Source organism: Melozone crissalis, unplaced genomic scaffold (assembly GCF_028551555.1).
Source record: "Melozone crissalis strain CALT ecotype California unplaced genomic scaffold, PUWL_Pcris_2 ptg000019l_1, whole genome shotgun sequence".
Lineage (NCBI taxonomy): Eukaryota > Metazoa > Chordata > Aves > Passeriformes > Passerellidae > Melozone > Melozone crissalis.
The window spans coordinates 30,228,366-30,245,288 of NW_026535797.1; the positions used below are offsets into that span (position 1 = coordinate 30,228,366).

The following is a 16,923-nucleotide window of genomic DNA, read 5'->3' on the forward strand; positions in this document are numbered from 1 at the left end:
CTACAATAGCGTCAAAACCAAGTGGTCTTTGCTACATCTATAACATAAAACACAACTAGCATCACAAGTGATAAAGGAGAAAGTCTGCTGGCAACTCAAGTCGCCACCAACCTCTGTCATCAAGATGTCAATAATGGTGGACCTACTAAACCATCAGGAAAACATCCAAAGCCTTTAGGATTGAAAAGGTAGCACTCAAACTTTCAGATCAGTATTCATTTAAACTTTTATTAGAAATACCTCATTCCACTTAGCACTTAGTTTCTTAGACCACAAATTATATGCCGAGAATTCAAAAGTCACAAGTTTAATCCATTTCAAAAGTCATTTCCTGAGTTGATACCACAGAAACAAAAGAAGTGGGATAGAAATGAAGAATACATTCTCTGTGCTGAGGGGAAATAAGTTCAGAATATACTTATAAAGGAGGTGAATCAGACTGCTGAGCACAATCCTATGGTTAGGGTCACAAAGCCCATTAAAATTCCCTCAGTGATACTAACATACATAGTTTGCACCTCAAGCATATTGTGTTTCAGACAGAACTTTCAGTGTTCATCCCAGTACTTTTTGTTTCTATCATCTCCTTCAAGGTCCTTACCCTTGTGTATCTTTAAGTCCTCCCCCAAGGTTTGCAATTCAGTTATTACATCACTTTGTCCTTTGGACTTCACAGAACTCTGCTCACACACAGCACCTCACAATGCTGTTATAAAGTAATTGTATAATGACAGTATCTGTCTTTTCTACATCATTCTGCCTCCTTCCTTTATTAATGCAGCTTACTGGGATTTTGGTTTCAAAGACTTCAGACTCAGCTACAAAATGCCAAATCACACTTCTGATGCGTACTTAGAACCTGTCACTAGCGAAAGGGAAGGGGAAAGGGAAGGGGAAAGGGAAGGGGAAAGGGAAGGGGAAAGGGAAGGGGAAAGGGAAGGGGAAAGGGAAAAAAAAGGAAAATTCCATTTCAACCTGCCACCTCAGAGTTTTATCCCTGGCTATCCTTCATGTTTGACAGACAACTGAGAAACTCCAACAGAGCTACTTTGCTATACACCTCCAAAATGTCTCCTACTCTCCTCTGTCAGAAGATTTCCCAAAGGTTAGGCTGCAGGACACAAACAATACATCATTATAAGCTCTTTTTAGCTCCTTGTCACTCTGGATTTCAAACTCTGTAGCAGGGACAGTTTTAGCCCTGAGTTTGCACAGCACCTACCACAGTGAGGTCTTGGTCAAAGAGTGTCCTACAAAGCAAACAGAGTTGCATGGATACAGAAACCCTAATCTCAGCATTTCCAAAACAGACCTGGCCAAAGTTTATCATGCAATACACAGTCTATTTACCCTGGAACATCTCAGTCTTACCTTCAGACAAACAAAATCACATACTCACAAGTCCATTTTTGAAGTTAACCACCCCCAACCCATCAGATCACCTTCAGCAAAAATATACCACTACTAAATCAATTTACTGCCCACAGAAGCAAAGAGCCAACAGACCTGTGCAACCATCTACCATTACCAGAAGCAGCATTTATAGCTTTTATTTTTAAATGAGAAATCAGTAGTTTCAGTAGGTTTGATTTTCACAATAATAATAAAAGTTATTAGTTAGCTAACTTTATCTTATTTCCTGAGGGAAAGGAGGTTTGGAATCTTCCAACTGTGAGGACTGGACTAGATGATTATGAGAATCCTGAAATACTCTAACCATAGAAAAATGCAATAAAGAGATATGGTCTAAGGAGAAATTCAAATATAGCTCATCATTGGGGTAGGTAGGGCACAAAAAATGGTAAACAGGACTTGGTGCTTTGATGCTAAACAGACTTGGGTGCTAAACAGGATTGAGTGCTTTGCACAGGATGAGAGAAGATTAAAAGCAGTGTCAATAATTTTCACTCATGTATTCAGAAAGATCTCAGTCTGATATGCTATTTTAAGACACCTTCTCCCTGCATAATTCTTTCCATTGCCAGTTTTCTCATGCTGGCTACCTTGGTTTGATATTTCTAAAATTAGAAGCTGAGGAAAAACATAGAACACAACAAGATGCATGGGGATATTATCTAACAGCACATCAACAATGCCTTCTAGTTGGAATGACTGCGATATTAAATGATAATAAATTGTTTAAAGACTTCTTTGCAAATTACTTTTATACATTGCGACCTGTAGAAAAATTTTAATTGTATTCTTTTCCTCAGGAGTGCATTTCCCACAATGCACATACACTTTAACTTAAAGACCACTGCAAGCTCAAACCAGTGTCACAGGCTAACCACCCTACAAAGTTTGGCATGACTGCTAAAACAGGACTTCATTTTCTTCCAGATTGTTAGTAAATCTTCCAGATAGATACTAAAATCTTGCATTAGACTATCTGAGTAAGTAGTTTCCATTTAGATAATGTCAGCAGTGGTAGAAAACATAAAAGGATTGCACAGAAGCAACCCATAGAGAAATAGATTTCAAAGCACAACTGAAGAGCATGCACTGCCCCATGTCCATGGTTACTCTCTCCACACCACCCTTCACCACTACTCAAGTCCTCAAAGCACAAACCCCACCCCCTCAGCTCTCTCAATCAACAAAGCCAATAACACACAGCAGAGCAAAGGCCTGCACAGTCCATTGCACAAACACTGCAGCAGCAATTTTGAACTCCTGTTGCAAAGCAGATATATATATTTTCTTATTCAATATCTCTAGTTTTTATTACCACAAGTGCCAATACTAGTAGGCAATATATCATCACCACACAAATTTATTACTTTCTACTATTATTTCTAGGTGTGTGTATAATTACACACACATATATAAAATTTTTTAAGCATGTTTCCCAGTCAAGATTTCCTTATGAACTTTCAGCTACTGACAAATTTCAGAGGATCTGGATGTTTCTGGCCACAAATGGATTTCTTATGAGGCTTGCAAAACAAATGACTTGAAAATCCACACAATGTGCTGATGGCAAGCTGGCTGCTTGCCTAATAGGCAGGCCTGCAGCTCCAAACCTCATGTTGCCACTGCCCAGCTGACAGGCCCAATAAAGAAAGGTATGGAATACTGATGTGGTGAAAAAACACCTGGTATTAATTAAAAGTAGCTTTCAGCAAAACACATATTTAAGTTAGACATCACTGTCTTCTAAGGCCTAAAGGAGGAAAAAAAAAACCACCAACTTCTCCACACTAAAGAAAAAGGTTAATTCTGTAGCCTCACTGGTTCAGACATTAAGATTGATATTCACACTTGAATAGCCTGAAGGTGGATAAAGCTTCAGAAAGAGTTTGCACTTTACCAGACATCTGATAAACTAATCCCCTTCAAGGCTACCTGTCTGCTTGAGTTCTCATAACTAAAAGAATTCAACAGCAGCTTTTCTTAAAATCTGAGATTAAAAAAGTCAGCTGAAAGGGAAGTCAAGCAGCACATATTCAGAGAAAATGTGTGTGCATTAGCATAGACACACTCAAAACCACTTTTCTGTGTGCCACATGTAGTCCAAACCTACCACAATATGAGGCACCATGTCTCTCTACCATAATGTGTTTTAAGGAAGCATTTTCCAAGACCTAACTTTCCAAAAACCTTCCTAACTCCCAGACTTATGCTGCTGTGTCATTATCCAGAGTAGTCAGACCACCAGCCTATAGTTCTCTATCCCAGAAACCTACAATTCTAAGTGAGGTTTGAGCTCAGGCTCTCTGTCCCACACGTGCAGTCCCAGAAGAGCAGCACATGCCTGCTCTGTCACAAGTGAGTCTCCTCTGCAGCCAAGAGCTGACAAATAACAAGCAGACACAGCTAAGTCCTGGAAAGAGAAGTAAACAAAGCAATTAAGAACAGCCACACAAACCCCCTCAGTTCTACAACTGACATTAAGAAATACCAAACTGACAGCTTTAGGAACAAGAATTGCACATGGCCCAAGCTGTAATTAATTACACAGCAATACCAGCTTCATGTCTCTGCTCTGACCTTAAGTAATCAATGCTTTTTGAGATTTTCTTTTTTCCTGAGCTTAAAAAACCACTAGGTTTGAATAAAGCAATCAATTCAGGTACTGAACTTCAACATTTAGACTTTCCTTGTTTACAAATGACTTAATATTTCTTTGTGCTAGAGAATGGACCCAGAGCAGCCAGAAGCCTCCCTGGAAGGGATACTGCCCTTTGTGCAGACAGGAGGAGCCTTCCTTTTGTCAACTTACATCAAATTATGTGTGGGTTTCTGCATTCAAGTAGAGTCTTCTCTTCTTTCCTTGCCTCCTCTGTTGACTGACCCATACCTTCTAGTCTGTGTATGTGTCACAGCACATGTCACAGTTGAGATGGCCACAAAACACAGAATATCATCAAACAATTTCAGAAAGCTTCAACCCATACACAGTAAGACCTCACCAGGTCAGAAGGCTTCAGGTCTCTGCTCATCTTGTTCATCAACCCAATCTTTTATGCCCTCATGTTCATGCATTGCACCTGTGTGCCCTCTGCTCCCTTTGGTGATTGGTCAGCACTCCATGGCTTATTATCCTCAATGCTGTTCCCCTGCTTCTCACAGCTGTGGCCCATTGGGGATGAGGTTCAGCCACAGCCCCACTCCCAATCACCACAAACTGTGTGCCTACTTGTATGTGCCTGCCTGGTCTTTCCATGGGAAGTCCTGATTAAAGAGCTCAAGAACTGATAAAAAAGTCTTTAAGGAAAAAAGAGGAAAAAAATTAAGAAAAAATAAAAGTTCTTTTCCATTCTTTCCTGCCTCCAAATATTAGCTACCCCAATCCAAAGACTCCTGAGAACATTCTGCATGTCCTTATATTGTCCTCTTCTTAACTGAAGACATACTTCCTAAAGTGCAGACCAAGACCAAAACCAGACTACTGAAAAAAGGAAGGAAAAACACAAACATAGAACTAATTGGTTATGTCAACTGAAGCCTTAAACTCTTTCAAATGCACCAGTAAACATTCCTGGAATACAGGTTCCAGATACCTGGAAACGGGTAGTCACCATAATACAAAACACAGCTTAGAAAAGAACCTAAGAGGGTATTGAATGCAGTCTTTTACTTCAGCCAACAAACCTAAGACCTCTGGAGATACAAACCTCCTCCATTTCAGAGGCACCAACTGAAGAGCACTATTAAATTCTACCATTATTCCAGCAGAAAAGTGATATATGGGCAAACTTAACACTTGTATCCTGTGTATCACATTTGAAACTAAGCCATTGAGCAGCACTCAATTCTGCCATGTTACTGAAACGTGAGCCATGCTCAAATGCATTTACAAGTTAAAATATAAAAAAAAAGTTTTAAATCAGATATCTGAAAACTTACTGTCAAAAAATTTTGACAGGGAAAAATATGCCAAGGTGTATACACACACATCTCACTTGACCTGAAAAGGCAATATTAGAGAACTCAAAAAAAAAAAACAAACTAATAAAGTAAGCAGTATCAGCAAGCCATTTTCTAAGCATCAACAGAAAGCCAAATCTTTTAATTCCAAATACAAAAATCTTTGCAATCATTTACTAAAGTACTACACTCAGTTTTAAAAGAAACCATCTGATGGAATCATAAAGTTAGTCAATGAATAATTTATTAAACAAGCTTTTTCATTTTCTATAGTCCTAGGCTTGACTCACTAAATTGAAATCTTGTAAAAGCAATCAGTAACAAAAGAAATGGATTAGACTACATACTTTTAGAGGAAAAAATACTACAAAGTAACAAAGCACTTGAAACATTTTCAATTTAAAAAAACAAATTGAACTTTCTTTAAATGAGTCAAAATGTATTATCTCTTCTAAAAGATCACACAGAAGGAGGTAAGTACACAGTTACACAGAAAAGCTACCTATTTAATTGAGAAGTGATCATGACATTACCTAAAAATATTCACGTATCACATTCTGACCTACATACAAATTTTAAAATATGACAATATATAGGAAGTTCAGGTGTATTTAGGACAGCACACCTGAATTAACAGTTAGCAAGCCAGAAATATTTCATTATCATCTCCACATTGTTTTCTATCTTACTCACTGGTTAACTGCTATTAAATAGATTACCACCAAGGTCTGACCAACATCTGGGTATACTAAACATAAATGCACCTGCATTAGACAATTTTGTTACCAAACCTAAAAAGAAAAATCAATTATATACTCCAGTGAAGAAATAAATTATAATTTTTTAAAATTTAAAACTCATTTATAATGTTACCTCATTTCCTGAAAAAAAATGTAACTCTACAATATTAAATTAAATCTGTTCAGAACAACCTGCAGAAAGGGAATCACGTGAAGATACACATCTTGGTGGAGAGCCATTTAAAATAAGCAAACAAACTGCACTCTTTGGAATAATCTTGTTCAAAGAGACATTTAATTGGACAGGGTTGGTAGGGACTGGCAGAAGAGATAACTCCTTTTCTCTTGGGTTAAGAAATAGTGAAGGAAAATTGCCACATTTATAAGCTCCAGGAGACAAATATGAAGTCACAGAGCAGAGCTAATAAAATCCTGAGTGCCATGCAACAATTCTGAAAAAATCATGACCTTACAATGCAGGGACCAAAGCATATCTGAAACAACAGAAGGGAATCCTGACTGTGATGCACAGGTAAAGCCTGACACTTCCTTGTCACAGGCTTTTGAGAAGTTCACAGAGATTCAAAAAGACTTCCCACTAATTCATTTATGAGAACCCAGGAAGGGCTACAAACCTCAAAGTCCTCATCTGCATGAAGTCCCTGAGCTCCAAATCCCTCTAACACAACACTGAGGAAGTGCAGCCATGTGCCAGAATTGTAGAGGTGTGACAACAAAGCATCACAATGGCTCTGAAGGCCACAGTACCTCATTCCATTCAGTCTTCAATTATAACAGCTTTTGTACTTTTGACTAAAATGTTGGCAACTAGACCACTGTTAGTTCCTAACTCTTTAAATCTCATCAAAAGTCTACAGCCTAAAACTCATTAACCTGCCCTCTAAAAGCTGCTTGCACCATGTCTTGATTGCATGCTCTTGCTCCTGTCTTTGATGAAGACCAAGGCTGAAAAATTGAAGTCTTCAATTTAGGGTGCAAGAAAAGGTACAGATTAATAAGAAACTCCAGCCCAAGACTTCAATACCATTTCCTGGTTTTCCTTCTCCAAGATTTTCTATACTGACTGAACAGTTTAGATCACATATTTTCTATTATTACCCCAACAAGTTTCTTTGTCTGCTTGGCTTTTGGGTTGCTTTGTTTGTTTTTGAAAGGTAGTAAATTTACATTCCACGTTTCAGGAAAGAAGAGAAGCCAAGAAAAACAAAAAAATAAGGAAATCAGCTGGAGGAATGTTTCAAAATGAACTGTCCTTGCCAACACTCCTCCAAAATACAGCTTTTTCAGTCCCTCCTCACCAGACATGCAGGACTGAAGAGATTTGACTTGGACCACCTGGCAATGACTCAGCAAGTGCTCTCTTTTTCACAGAGTAATCAAAATTCAGATTTTAAACCATCATTTGATTGAAGAGCCCTGGTCCCTTAGCCAAAAACTAAAACCACGGTGAGCCAACCCAAAAAATAAATCAGCAGTGTCTACTTGAGTTACCTGCAGTGAAGCCTCGCTGCAATCATTTCAACATCTGCATCAGCTGTGGTGCTGTTCAGAATACTCAAAAAGATCTTCCTTGATGCAGAAATATTATAGACAACACTTTACTGAGTCATCAGAGGTTTATGCACTTTAACACAGATCTAGATGCTTAGGTTTTTCCCTCAGAGCATTTAGTTTCACATCTATTCTTCCAAAAGTTGCTTTTGTAAGTAAGTCTTGCATCAGCAGACATCAAATGATCATGTCATGCATTATTGTGAACATTTATTTCTTTATTCAGCTGAAGGCAGAAATTACTCCTACAATGTGAATAAGTACCATTAATACAACTGAACACATCTACTAGTTACTGCACACAACCCTCAAAGATATTTAAGTCAGTTTTCAACTTCATTCAGGCCATGGTCCAAAGACATTTCTCCTGGACACAGTTCCATCTTAAGCTGCTCCTACCCTCGGACTGATCCCATACCTCCTCCAGCCTCACTGCAACTGCTTCAAGTGCCATACGGTGAAGGATCAGGAAACTGTTCAGGGTTAAAAAAAAAATTAAGCCAGCAGTGCCACCAAGAGAAATGTCTGTGGAACCACAGTCTTCTAAACTTCTCAAAACATTGCCACAGAAGGATCAAGCTAGATGCTTTTAATGCTCATCCTGCATCTTCTGTGCCCATGAAGCTCCAAATAGAGCACATGAATTAGCTCAAAGCCAGTTGCTGTATGTACATGAAAGTAACTTCCTCAGGAGCAAATCAAGTTGCTTCATTCCACTTAATTCTGAAACATAGCAACAGCTGTTTGAAGTAGAATAATAATATTTTAAAGAAAATTACTAGAAAGCAAAACACAGCAAAATCCTTGAGGCTCTTCTGGATCCCCTGCTCTCATTCTGTCTTACAACATTGAAAATCAGTGGTACACAGGTACAACATCACCCAACAATAGTAACTTTCTGGAGGAATCAATATAATGAAGCAATACAGCATTAGTTTAGCTTAGAATTCTCCACCAGTTTCCAAGAACAGGCTGGTTACAAGCAGAGGTCTCAGTCCCTACTGGCAGGGTGAGGAGGGAAACCCTCCCTGAAGCAACATGGGACATCAAAGCCCAGAGCACAGCAGTGGAGTCACAGAGATGTCTCTTCCCAGACAAACACTCCCTGCCAACTTCAGCTGAACTTCTCAGATGATCTGCACTTACTTTTTTCTTTTCAGCAAAAGCAGCAGCAGTTTAGCAAGTCCAACTGAATGGGAAAGGCAAGCTTAATCCCAGTAAAGACTGAAGATCCCTGATGCAACTAAGAATCTCTACAGTTCACTGATAGTAGGATTAGAAGAAGGCTGAGCTGATTTTTGGCCAAATTTCACAAGGATCACTTTTAAAATACATTCTCGCTATTACTAAAGATCAGTTCTGCTGATATTCTGAACCTTCTCAAGCAGGTTCAGAGATCCTGGAAGGTGCACAAGAAGAATGGTTTCTTATAAAATAGTTGCTCATTTTTTACAACTCTTCATGATGGCTAGGCCATGCTTTCAGATAGCTCTGAAGAGTCAAAGTTCCAGAAGAGGAAAAATCTGAGGTAACGCAAATGTGAAATAATACAGTATTTGTACACAAAACATATAAAAGGCAAAAGCAATTTTTTAATTAAGAAAATACCTGATATTGCTTCCTAAGAGCCTCCTGAAAGATTTAACTAGAGGATAAAACCTTTCTTTTTCCATACTTTGTTCACTGATGCTTACTTTGCAACTAGGCAACAAATTAAATGGTTCATCCCCAGCTCAGGACACCTAAATTCTCTTTGCAATCCTGACATTCAAACAAACTTTACTCAAAATCCTTCAGTGCAGGTACATTTACTTATTGATCTACATCATACTCGGGTTTCTTTCAGTAAGAGAAGTGAAGAGGGAAGGGCAGAGTATAAAGCACTGAATCCTTGCAGTCAATTCCATAGGACTACTCCTCTGTTTGATCTTTTTGTCAAATTACTATGAAAGAGATCCTCCTTCCTGAGCTGTCTCTGGAATACAGATGAGGCCACATTCACAGACACAGGATGAGAAGCTCAACCTTACTAGAAACACAAAAGGAAGTAGGAAGTTTTCAAGAAGAGCCTGCCCAGCTGACACACCAAACTTCCAAGACTCTTGTTGGCATCAGCACTGATACAGAACAGCAGAAACAACTGAAAAAGGCCTAAATCCCTGTCGAATTTTGAGCTTCTCCCACTCCTTTCAAACCAGATTCAAAACACATCCTACAACAACATTCCTTCATTCAGAGGCAGCAGTGATGTGATAAACTCTGGCATGTCTTTAGTGTCATCTCCAATAGCTGAAGGAAATAACGTGACAGGATCCTCACCAACAACTTGCTCTTCATCTTTAACCCAGATGCTAGTGCAGAAACATACAAAATTTTTAAATTCCATTAACCCTCAACAAGCTGTGCACAACGAGTTTGAAACATATTTATTTGTTTAGTTTCTACAATAATTTTACTGAAGATTTTTCTGTGTCTTCCAGTTTATGTCAATGCTAGCAAGTCAACGCTGCAGAGCACATACTTCAACAGTAAGGAATGAAAAAAGAAATTTCATTTTCAATAGACCAGCTCAAATGTGTTCAAAAAATTAACACATGCACTTTCTCCTTATAATACTATCTTAGCAAAAGGAGGACAGAGGACAACATGCAGCACACTGCACTAAAAATCAATATATGGCAGGAACCAAGTGTAACCTACAGAAGTGCAATTCTGTACCTCTATGACAAAGACAGATCCCATTCATAAACTTGGCGAATGCAGAAGCAGGAAGATGAAAACAATTACAATTTGTAAAAAGACTAGGTAAGAGCAGCTCCACTAACAGTGAAGGTACCTTAACTTCATCATTTAGTGAGAAACTAATCACAGTATGGAGTACTTGTCTAAAATATATTATTTTCCAATTATCCAAAATTATTTAAAATTATTTTCATATTAAGTGTAACACAGTAGTGTTAAATTTTCATTACATTTTGTGAACTTCCACTTTACTTTTAAATGGAGACAAATTCAGTTAAAACACATACACAATCTGCTGATATCATCTTCAAGTGGCTTTACCAGACTTACTGAATTTTTAACAATTGCCTGTTTATAAATCACCAAATATGAGATAACAAAAAACTACAACTCACCAAAAGTGTATTGTTTACAGCATTATATCTTACTGACTTTACTGTAAAAATCACACAGCTGCTTCAAACTATCATTAATATTTAGGCTTTTATGAAGACAATCTGATATGGTGATTTATTGCCACAATACATTTCCCTATGCACAATTATTAGATGTTAGTCTGCCTATCATAATCCATTAGAGACTACCAACTCAATTTTTATGCTGTCTTCCAAACCATGTGCATCATGGCAGAAAATTCATGCATCAATAAACAAGAACTTAAAAATTACTGAGATTTCAGGATTTTAAAATTAATGAGATATTCCTTTATTAAGAGTTGCACACTGTATGTTTAAAAGTTTACTTCCATTTTCTCTTTCATCACCACATCAAAGTTTTGCAACCTATGGCCCAGAAAGCAATTCTTATGGGACAGTAAAGACCAGGGAGATCGTATGGCACTGACTCCACCTCCTTCCTCCTGGCCATTTCTTTACTTGCCCAGAGTTATCACTGTAATCAGAGCAGCACACAAGCTTTTCCAGGCAGTTAGAAGGAAGGAAAAACACAGCTCCCAGTTTCCTCTAACAACACTCAGCGTGAGGCTGAAAAATGGCTATGAATTCTCTCAATGGCTATGAAACACACACACAGATACACACAAACACATATATCAAACTTCTGTCCTTGCTTTGATTTTTAAACAAATGTTTTGCATGCAACAACAATGTCCAAGAAAGAAAGATCAAGAGGTCTAACTTACAAAGCTCAGACCATGAAAACCAGCAAGAAAACTCCTGGATTGGATTTTCTACATTGCACACATTATACCTGTGTGGCAGGTGTTTACAACTTCTGTAAGCATTACAGGATGACTAAGAAAGAGGTACAGCTTCCAAATCCTGGCATGGAGGGTCTCATGTAATGGCAGGAGCACTCATATTGCAGGAGACCAACAGCACCCACAACCAGTGCCAGCTGTTCTCAACGTATTCCCCACTAGTGGTGAATTAATAAGAAAGCTGAGGAAGGCAAAATTTTTTAGAAAGCAGTGGGAGAAAATATACTTCGATAGTGTTCTCTTTCTTTGTAAAGAAATACATTATAAACGAGATCTTTCATATCAGCTATATTGAAGTCATGAAAAGTATAAGGAAAGAGTTATTTAATATACTTTTTACTTTATTTAGTGCACTAATGGATTAGGGGAGACCTAGCAAGAGGAAAATACTAGAAAACTGAGATTGAGTTCTTTCCTGTGTTTTCCTACCAGGACAATAATTTCAACTATGAAAATAATAATTAATTTATCTATAAAAATACAATCAGGAAACAAATTTAGGAGCATATGAAAACTGGCCTCTTGATTTCCCTGCTCAAAGGTGGAGAGCAGCTAGTCCAGCCTTCAGGTCTGGAGTTCCTGATTTAATGAGTAGTTCTGTTTACAGCAGAACTAATGAAGCTCAGGTTCCTCTGGATTTGCTCCTATAAGCCCTGTGGCCATTTCACATTAATTACCTCAGTTGCCTCTAAACTTGCCCATGTCTCCTTGAGCTCCTGCACCCCATAAAACTCCCCATTTGTCCATATATTCCCACAGGCACACACTGAGGCTTGCTCTCACACTTCCATTAATGCTCAGCTCTTTGTCATGCCCTTAAACCCACCTTCTCATTCCATCACCTATGTCTGAATGGTGTGAGACAGACAGACAGACAGCATATGCTGCAGCTGCTCTCAGGCTGGGTGCATGCTGGCTGGCCAGCTGGAGATTGCCTGGACAACACCAAATGCCATGACCTCCTTGCTTTTATGGTTTTTGGGGAGAGGGTTCTCAGATATCAATTTTCACAGACTAGGGGAAGGCAGTCTTAAACATCTCCCTGTTTTTAAACTGGTTGAAATTGACTGGGGGGGTTCACACTTCCTCAAGAAGAAAAGACACAAAGTCAATGCAAATAGCACTGCCTTCCAAAGCCAGGATTAGGAGGTAACTCAGTCCCAGCCAGTTGCAATTCACATTGAAATGCCCACTGCTCCCTCCTCCTGTCCTGTGGTTCAGGGCAGCTTCTGCATTTCTCATTCATCCACTCCATTCTGGTGGGACCAGGAAAACGCGAAATTGACAAAAAGTCAATTTCAACATTTTTATACCGCACCCTGTGGGCAGCAATGAAACTGTCAACAAGAATTACTGCTCCGCTCGAGTGACAGGGAGCAGAAAGGTCTGCAGCTATTCACAGGGATGGCCACCTCCAAACAACAGCCATGGAAGGATAAGGGCAGTGGTTACTCCAGCTAGGATAGCACACATAGGACAGAGCTAACAGAAAAACATCCTCATCCTCTGCTGGGGGCAGGGCAGGAGGATCATCACTTAGAAAATACCGACAAACAAGAAGCTAATGTTCATTATAAATGCAGAAAGACAGTCCAACCTGCAGAAACTACCTGTTGCTTAAAGAAACCTAATAATTTTTTCCTCTATCCATTCTTTGTGCTTTGCAGGCAGAGAACACATAACACAAACCCCAAATACTGCACTTTAAATAGGGCAATGATGTTCCTGTAGTTAAGTACTACTGCACCTCTTTAGACCTAGAAATTATTTTCAAGAACTCCCAGAGATTCCAGCACTCGTAGGTGACTGGGAGTGTATGTACATAGCATAATGCAGTGCTGTGCAGCTCTCCTGAACACCAGAAGGAATATGGCCACGTTAGCACTGCACTGCACCCAGGCTGAAATGCTGGAGCATCCATCCTGCTGCTCAGGTACTTTGGAGCTATGCAAATGGTGCTCCACTACAACAATAACCATACCCTTAGTCATCCTGCCTCAAAAACCAGCTGAAACGTGACAGTTCTTCCTTAAACTACCAAGGATTGTACAGAAAGAGCATCTGAAGAGAAAAACAGACACCAAAGTCAAGAAGAGGAACAAGTTTTTACAATCGGCAGCATGCATTTAACAAAACAGACACAGCCCCTGAAATGCCTTTCTCTCTTTATGTCAACTCTGCCCCTAGAGTTTACAAATTATGGCTCTGACTTGTAAATGTTAGTAAATACCTCCTTAAACCTTACTCAGTGTTTCCATAACTGTATATAGATTCTAGAGACTGCCCTGCAAGAATAACATCCAAAATAGGTTCTAAAAATAAAGTGTTCTAGACGATTCTCACAATCCAAAGGCCAAAGGCTGAAAACACAAACCATTTCATAAAGAAGGGCATGAACTTGAATTATGAGATTGAATCCAAGGGCTCCGTGAATTATAGCTGGAGAATGGGAAAAAATCCAGAACAGCATGCCAAAAGAAAAACAAAAAAAACCAAACAAAACCAACCAAACAACCAAGAAAACTAACCCAGAATATAGCAAAAAAGTAGCATCTCAAGTCCACTTTCTGTTTTTGAAACAAAGCCTAAAGTCTGGTACGAACAAAAACAAGAGTTCTTAATTCTGTGGTTCACACTTGGAACTAAGCAATCGATAGTCTCTAATACCAGGCAATTGTTTGCCTGATGAGTTTGTAAAAAAGGCAACATTCCACCCCGATCAGTGCTGGGCTGCGAACGCCTCCCCCTTGCCAGCAGCAATATGGATTGCCCAGCGCAGTCCGGTGATTCCTTTTTTCAGCCTACGTAATGCCCATTTACATAGTCGTGAGATTTTTAAATGTGTTTCCAGAAGCATTAAATGACATAAAAACATGGCAGGAGACAACCACAGAGGTAACACAGCACTCCTGTGACTGCGGAATTCACGAACAATATAACGCCGAAGTCCGGGGAGCACAATAAAACTCCATTTTCCAGATTATGCATTCAGAACACCAACCCAAGGAAATCCTGGCCGTGTTTCCCCCCCACAGCGAGAGTGTGTCTGAGCACAACAGAGCACACACGTATCCTGGCTCCTTCGCTAACCTACACGCACATTCCTACACCCCTTAGGAAAACACTGACAGCGGGCATGAAAGGAAGGGAAACAATGACATTCTTTTAATAACAGCGTTCACCAGCGCGCCGGACCCAGTCGGACAGTGCTACGCGGCGGCAGTTCCTGCATTCCCCTGGATCAGCCGCATTCTCCCCCGCTGCTCCGGGGGCAGCCCGATTGTCCCCCGCTGGCCAGGCCGGGCACCGGCCCTGTCGCCCCGCGGGCCGGGGCACGGAGCGGCCGCGCACGGCGCGAGGATCCGCACCTGGCGCCAGCCGTGACCCCCGCTCCACGTCCCTGTGCCCGGCCGGGCGCGGGGCCGTGTCACGCCGGGCCCGCCGCCCCCCGCCGCAGCCCCCGGGCCGGCCCGAGCCGCGGCTCTTACCGCCAGGTCGGGGCTGTGCGAGTCCCGCTGGGACACGGCGCGGATGACCCCAGCCCGCCAGCGCCCGCTCTCTGGCGGTTCCTCGCCGCCCAGGCACAGGAACCGCTTCCCCACCAGCTCCGGCCGCGTCTCCACCGCCATGGCCGCCGCCGCGCAGGCACCGCACCAGCCGCCGAGCCCGCTGCTCTAGGGGCCGCGCATGGCGGGCGTGGGGCGGGGACGGGCGCGGGGCTCTCGGGCTCGCAGCGGCGGGAGGGTCGGAGCCCCTCGGCCGCGCCGCCGCCGCCACAGCCCGACACAAACAGCGAGCGAGGGGCGGGGGCGGGCCGGGGGTGCGCGCGCCCTCCCTCACCTCCTCCCTCCCTCCCTCGCGCGCCCGCCCGCCGCGCTGCGGCCCCGACCACTCCGCCCACGCAGCCCCACTGCCATGGAGACCGACGCCGCGCGACGTCTCCCTCCGCCAGGCAGCGCGGGGCTAGCGGCCGCCCCGCGGCAAAGAGTCCGCGGCCGCTGCGGTGGCACCGGGACCCCGCGGGGGCGCGTCCCGTCACCCCCTGCCCAGCCCCGGCCGGGGCAGCACGACCCTCACCTGCCGCCGCGGAGCCCCCCGAGAGCAGCTCCGCGGTGATCGGACGCTGGCGGGGTACCCGCTCCCTGCCTCCGGTGCCACGGCGGCAGCTCGGGCACGGCCTCTCCGGGGTTCTTCCCTCGGTGGAAGAAGCGCTGTCCGTCCTCCGCGGGCTCGCCCACACCCTGCTCAAGGCGCACCACTCCGAGACCTCATTAATGGGCATAAATGTGCGACGGCGGGGTACCGGGAAGATGGAACCAGGCTCTCCCCGGTGGCACCAGGCGATAGGACACGAAGCGACAGGCAAGGTGGGGCTGTGATGCACTGAAGTTCCACCAGAAGAAGAAAAAGAACTTCTTCACTGTGCTAATGAGACTGGAACAGATTGTCCAGGGAGGGTGCAGTATGCCTCGCTAGAGATACTCTGGACCTGCCTGGACACAACCCGGTGCCGTGTTGTCTAGGACAGCCCTGCTAAGCAGGGAGGTTGGACCAGTGCTCCCCTGTGGTCCCTTCGAGCCTGACCCATTCTGTGGGGGCCCAGGCTGGCAAGGTACCCCAAGAGCCAGGCACCAGCATGCTGCTGTCCCAGCCCTGCAGGGTTTGGGAGAGGCAGGAGCAGGTCTGCCACCTGCAGCACCTTCTCCCTGAAGTCAGTTTGTTGGGGAGTTCCACAAAGACACCCATCCAATCCATCCACTTTCCCCTACTGCAGACTACAGAACTCCCCGGGAATGCAATGTCGGTTTAATCCCTCAGAGGCTTTCAGGGGCACTCCAGTGCTCCAGAAGGCACTGTTGAGTTCTGCTGGATGCCAGCAAACAGTGCATATCCAAGAAGTCAGCTCAGAGGCTCACAGGAGCTGAGAGCTTGGGCTGCAGCCGCTGAGCAACCGTGCAGCCACGTTCTGATTCTGGAGCAGGGGCTCTGGGTTTGTTGTTCTTTCCATGGCTCCTGTGCCCATGCTGTGGCAATGCCATGTTTGCATTGAAAGAGTTTTTCCTTCACGTTATCTGGAGGTGTAGCTTTCCTGAACTTCTGCCTGCCTTTACTGGTTTGCTTGCGCTCAAGAGAGCAGGTTAATGATCTCTCATCTAGCACTAAAAGCAAATTTGAATAGTGCATTTTTGAAAAATAGATTATGAGGTGAAAAACATAAATCAAGATTGCCAGCTTCTCACATTCCTGTATATTTTAGTGAAACAAATAACTTCTGGTACA

The 16,923-nt window shown here is 42.5% G+C and overlaps 1 protein-coding gene across 3 annotated transcripts in view; it reads right to left on the reverse strand.

The window, feature by feature from the left end:
- Positions 1 to 15,783, reverse strand: part of JMJD1C (jumonji domain containing 1C) — a 159,387-nt gene extending 143,604 nt beyond the window's left edge. For 2 of the 3 annotated variants that reach the window (XM_054276735.1, XM_054276734.1), the window contains exon 1: positions 15,132 to 15,280. In XM_054276735.1, the coding sequence (XP_054132710.1) occupies positions 15,132 to 15,272 (141 nt within the window). In that variant the 5' untranslated portion in view covers positions 15,273 to 15,280. Of the gene's footprint in view, positions 1 to 15,131; positions 15,281 to 15,720 lie in introns of those variants that run through there. The other variant, XM_054276736.1, reaches the window with a different exon arrangement.
- Positions 15,784 to 16,923: the final 1,140 nt, after the last annotated feature.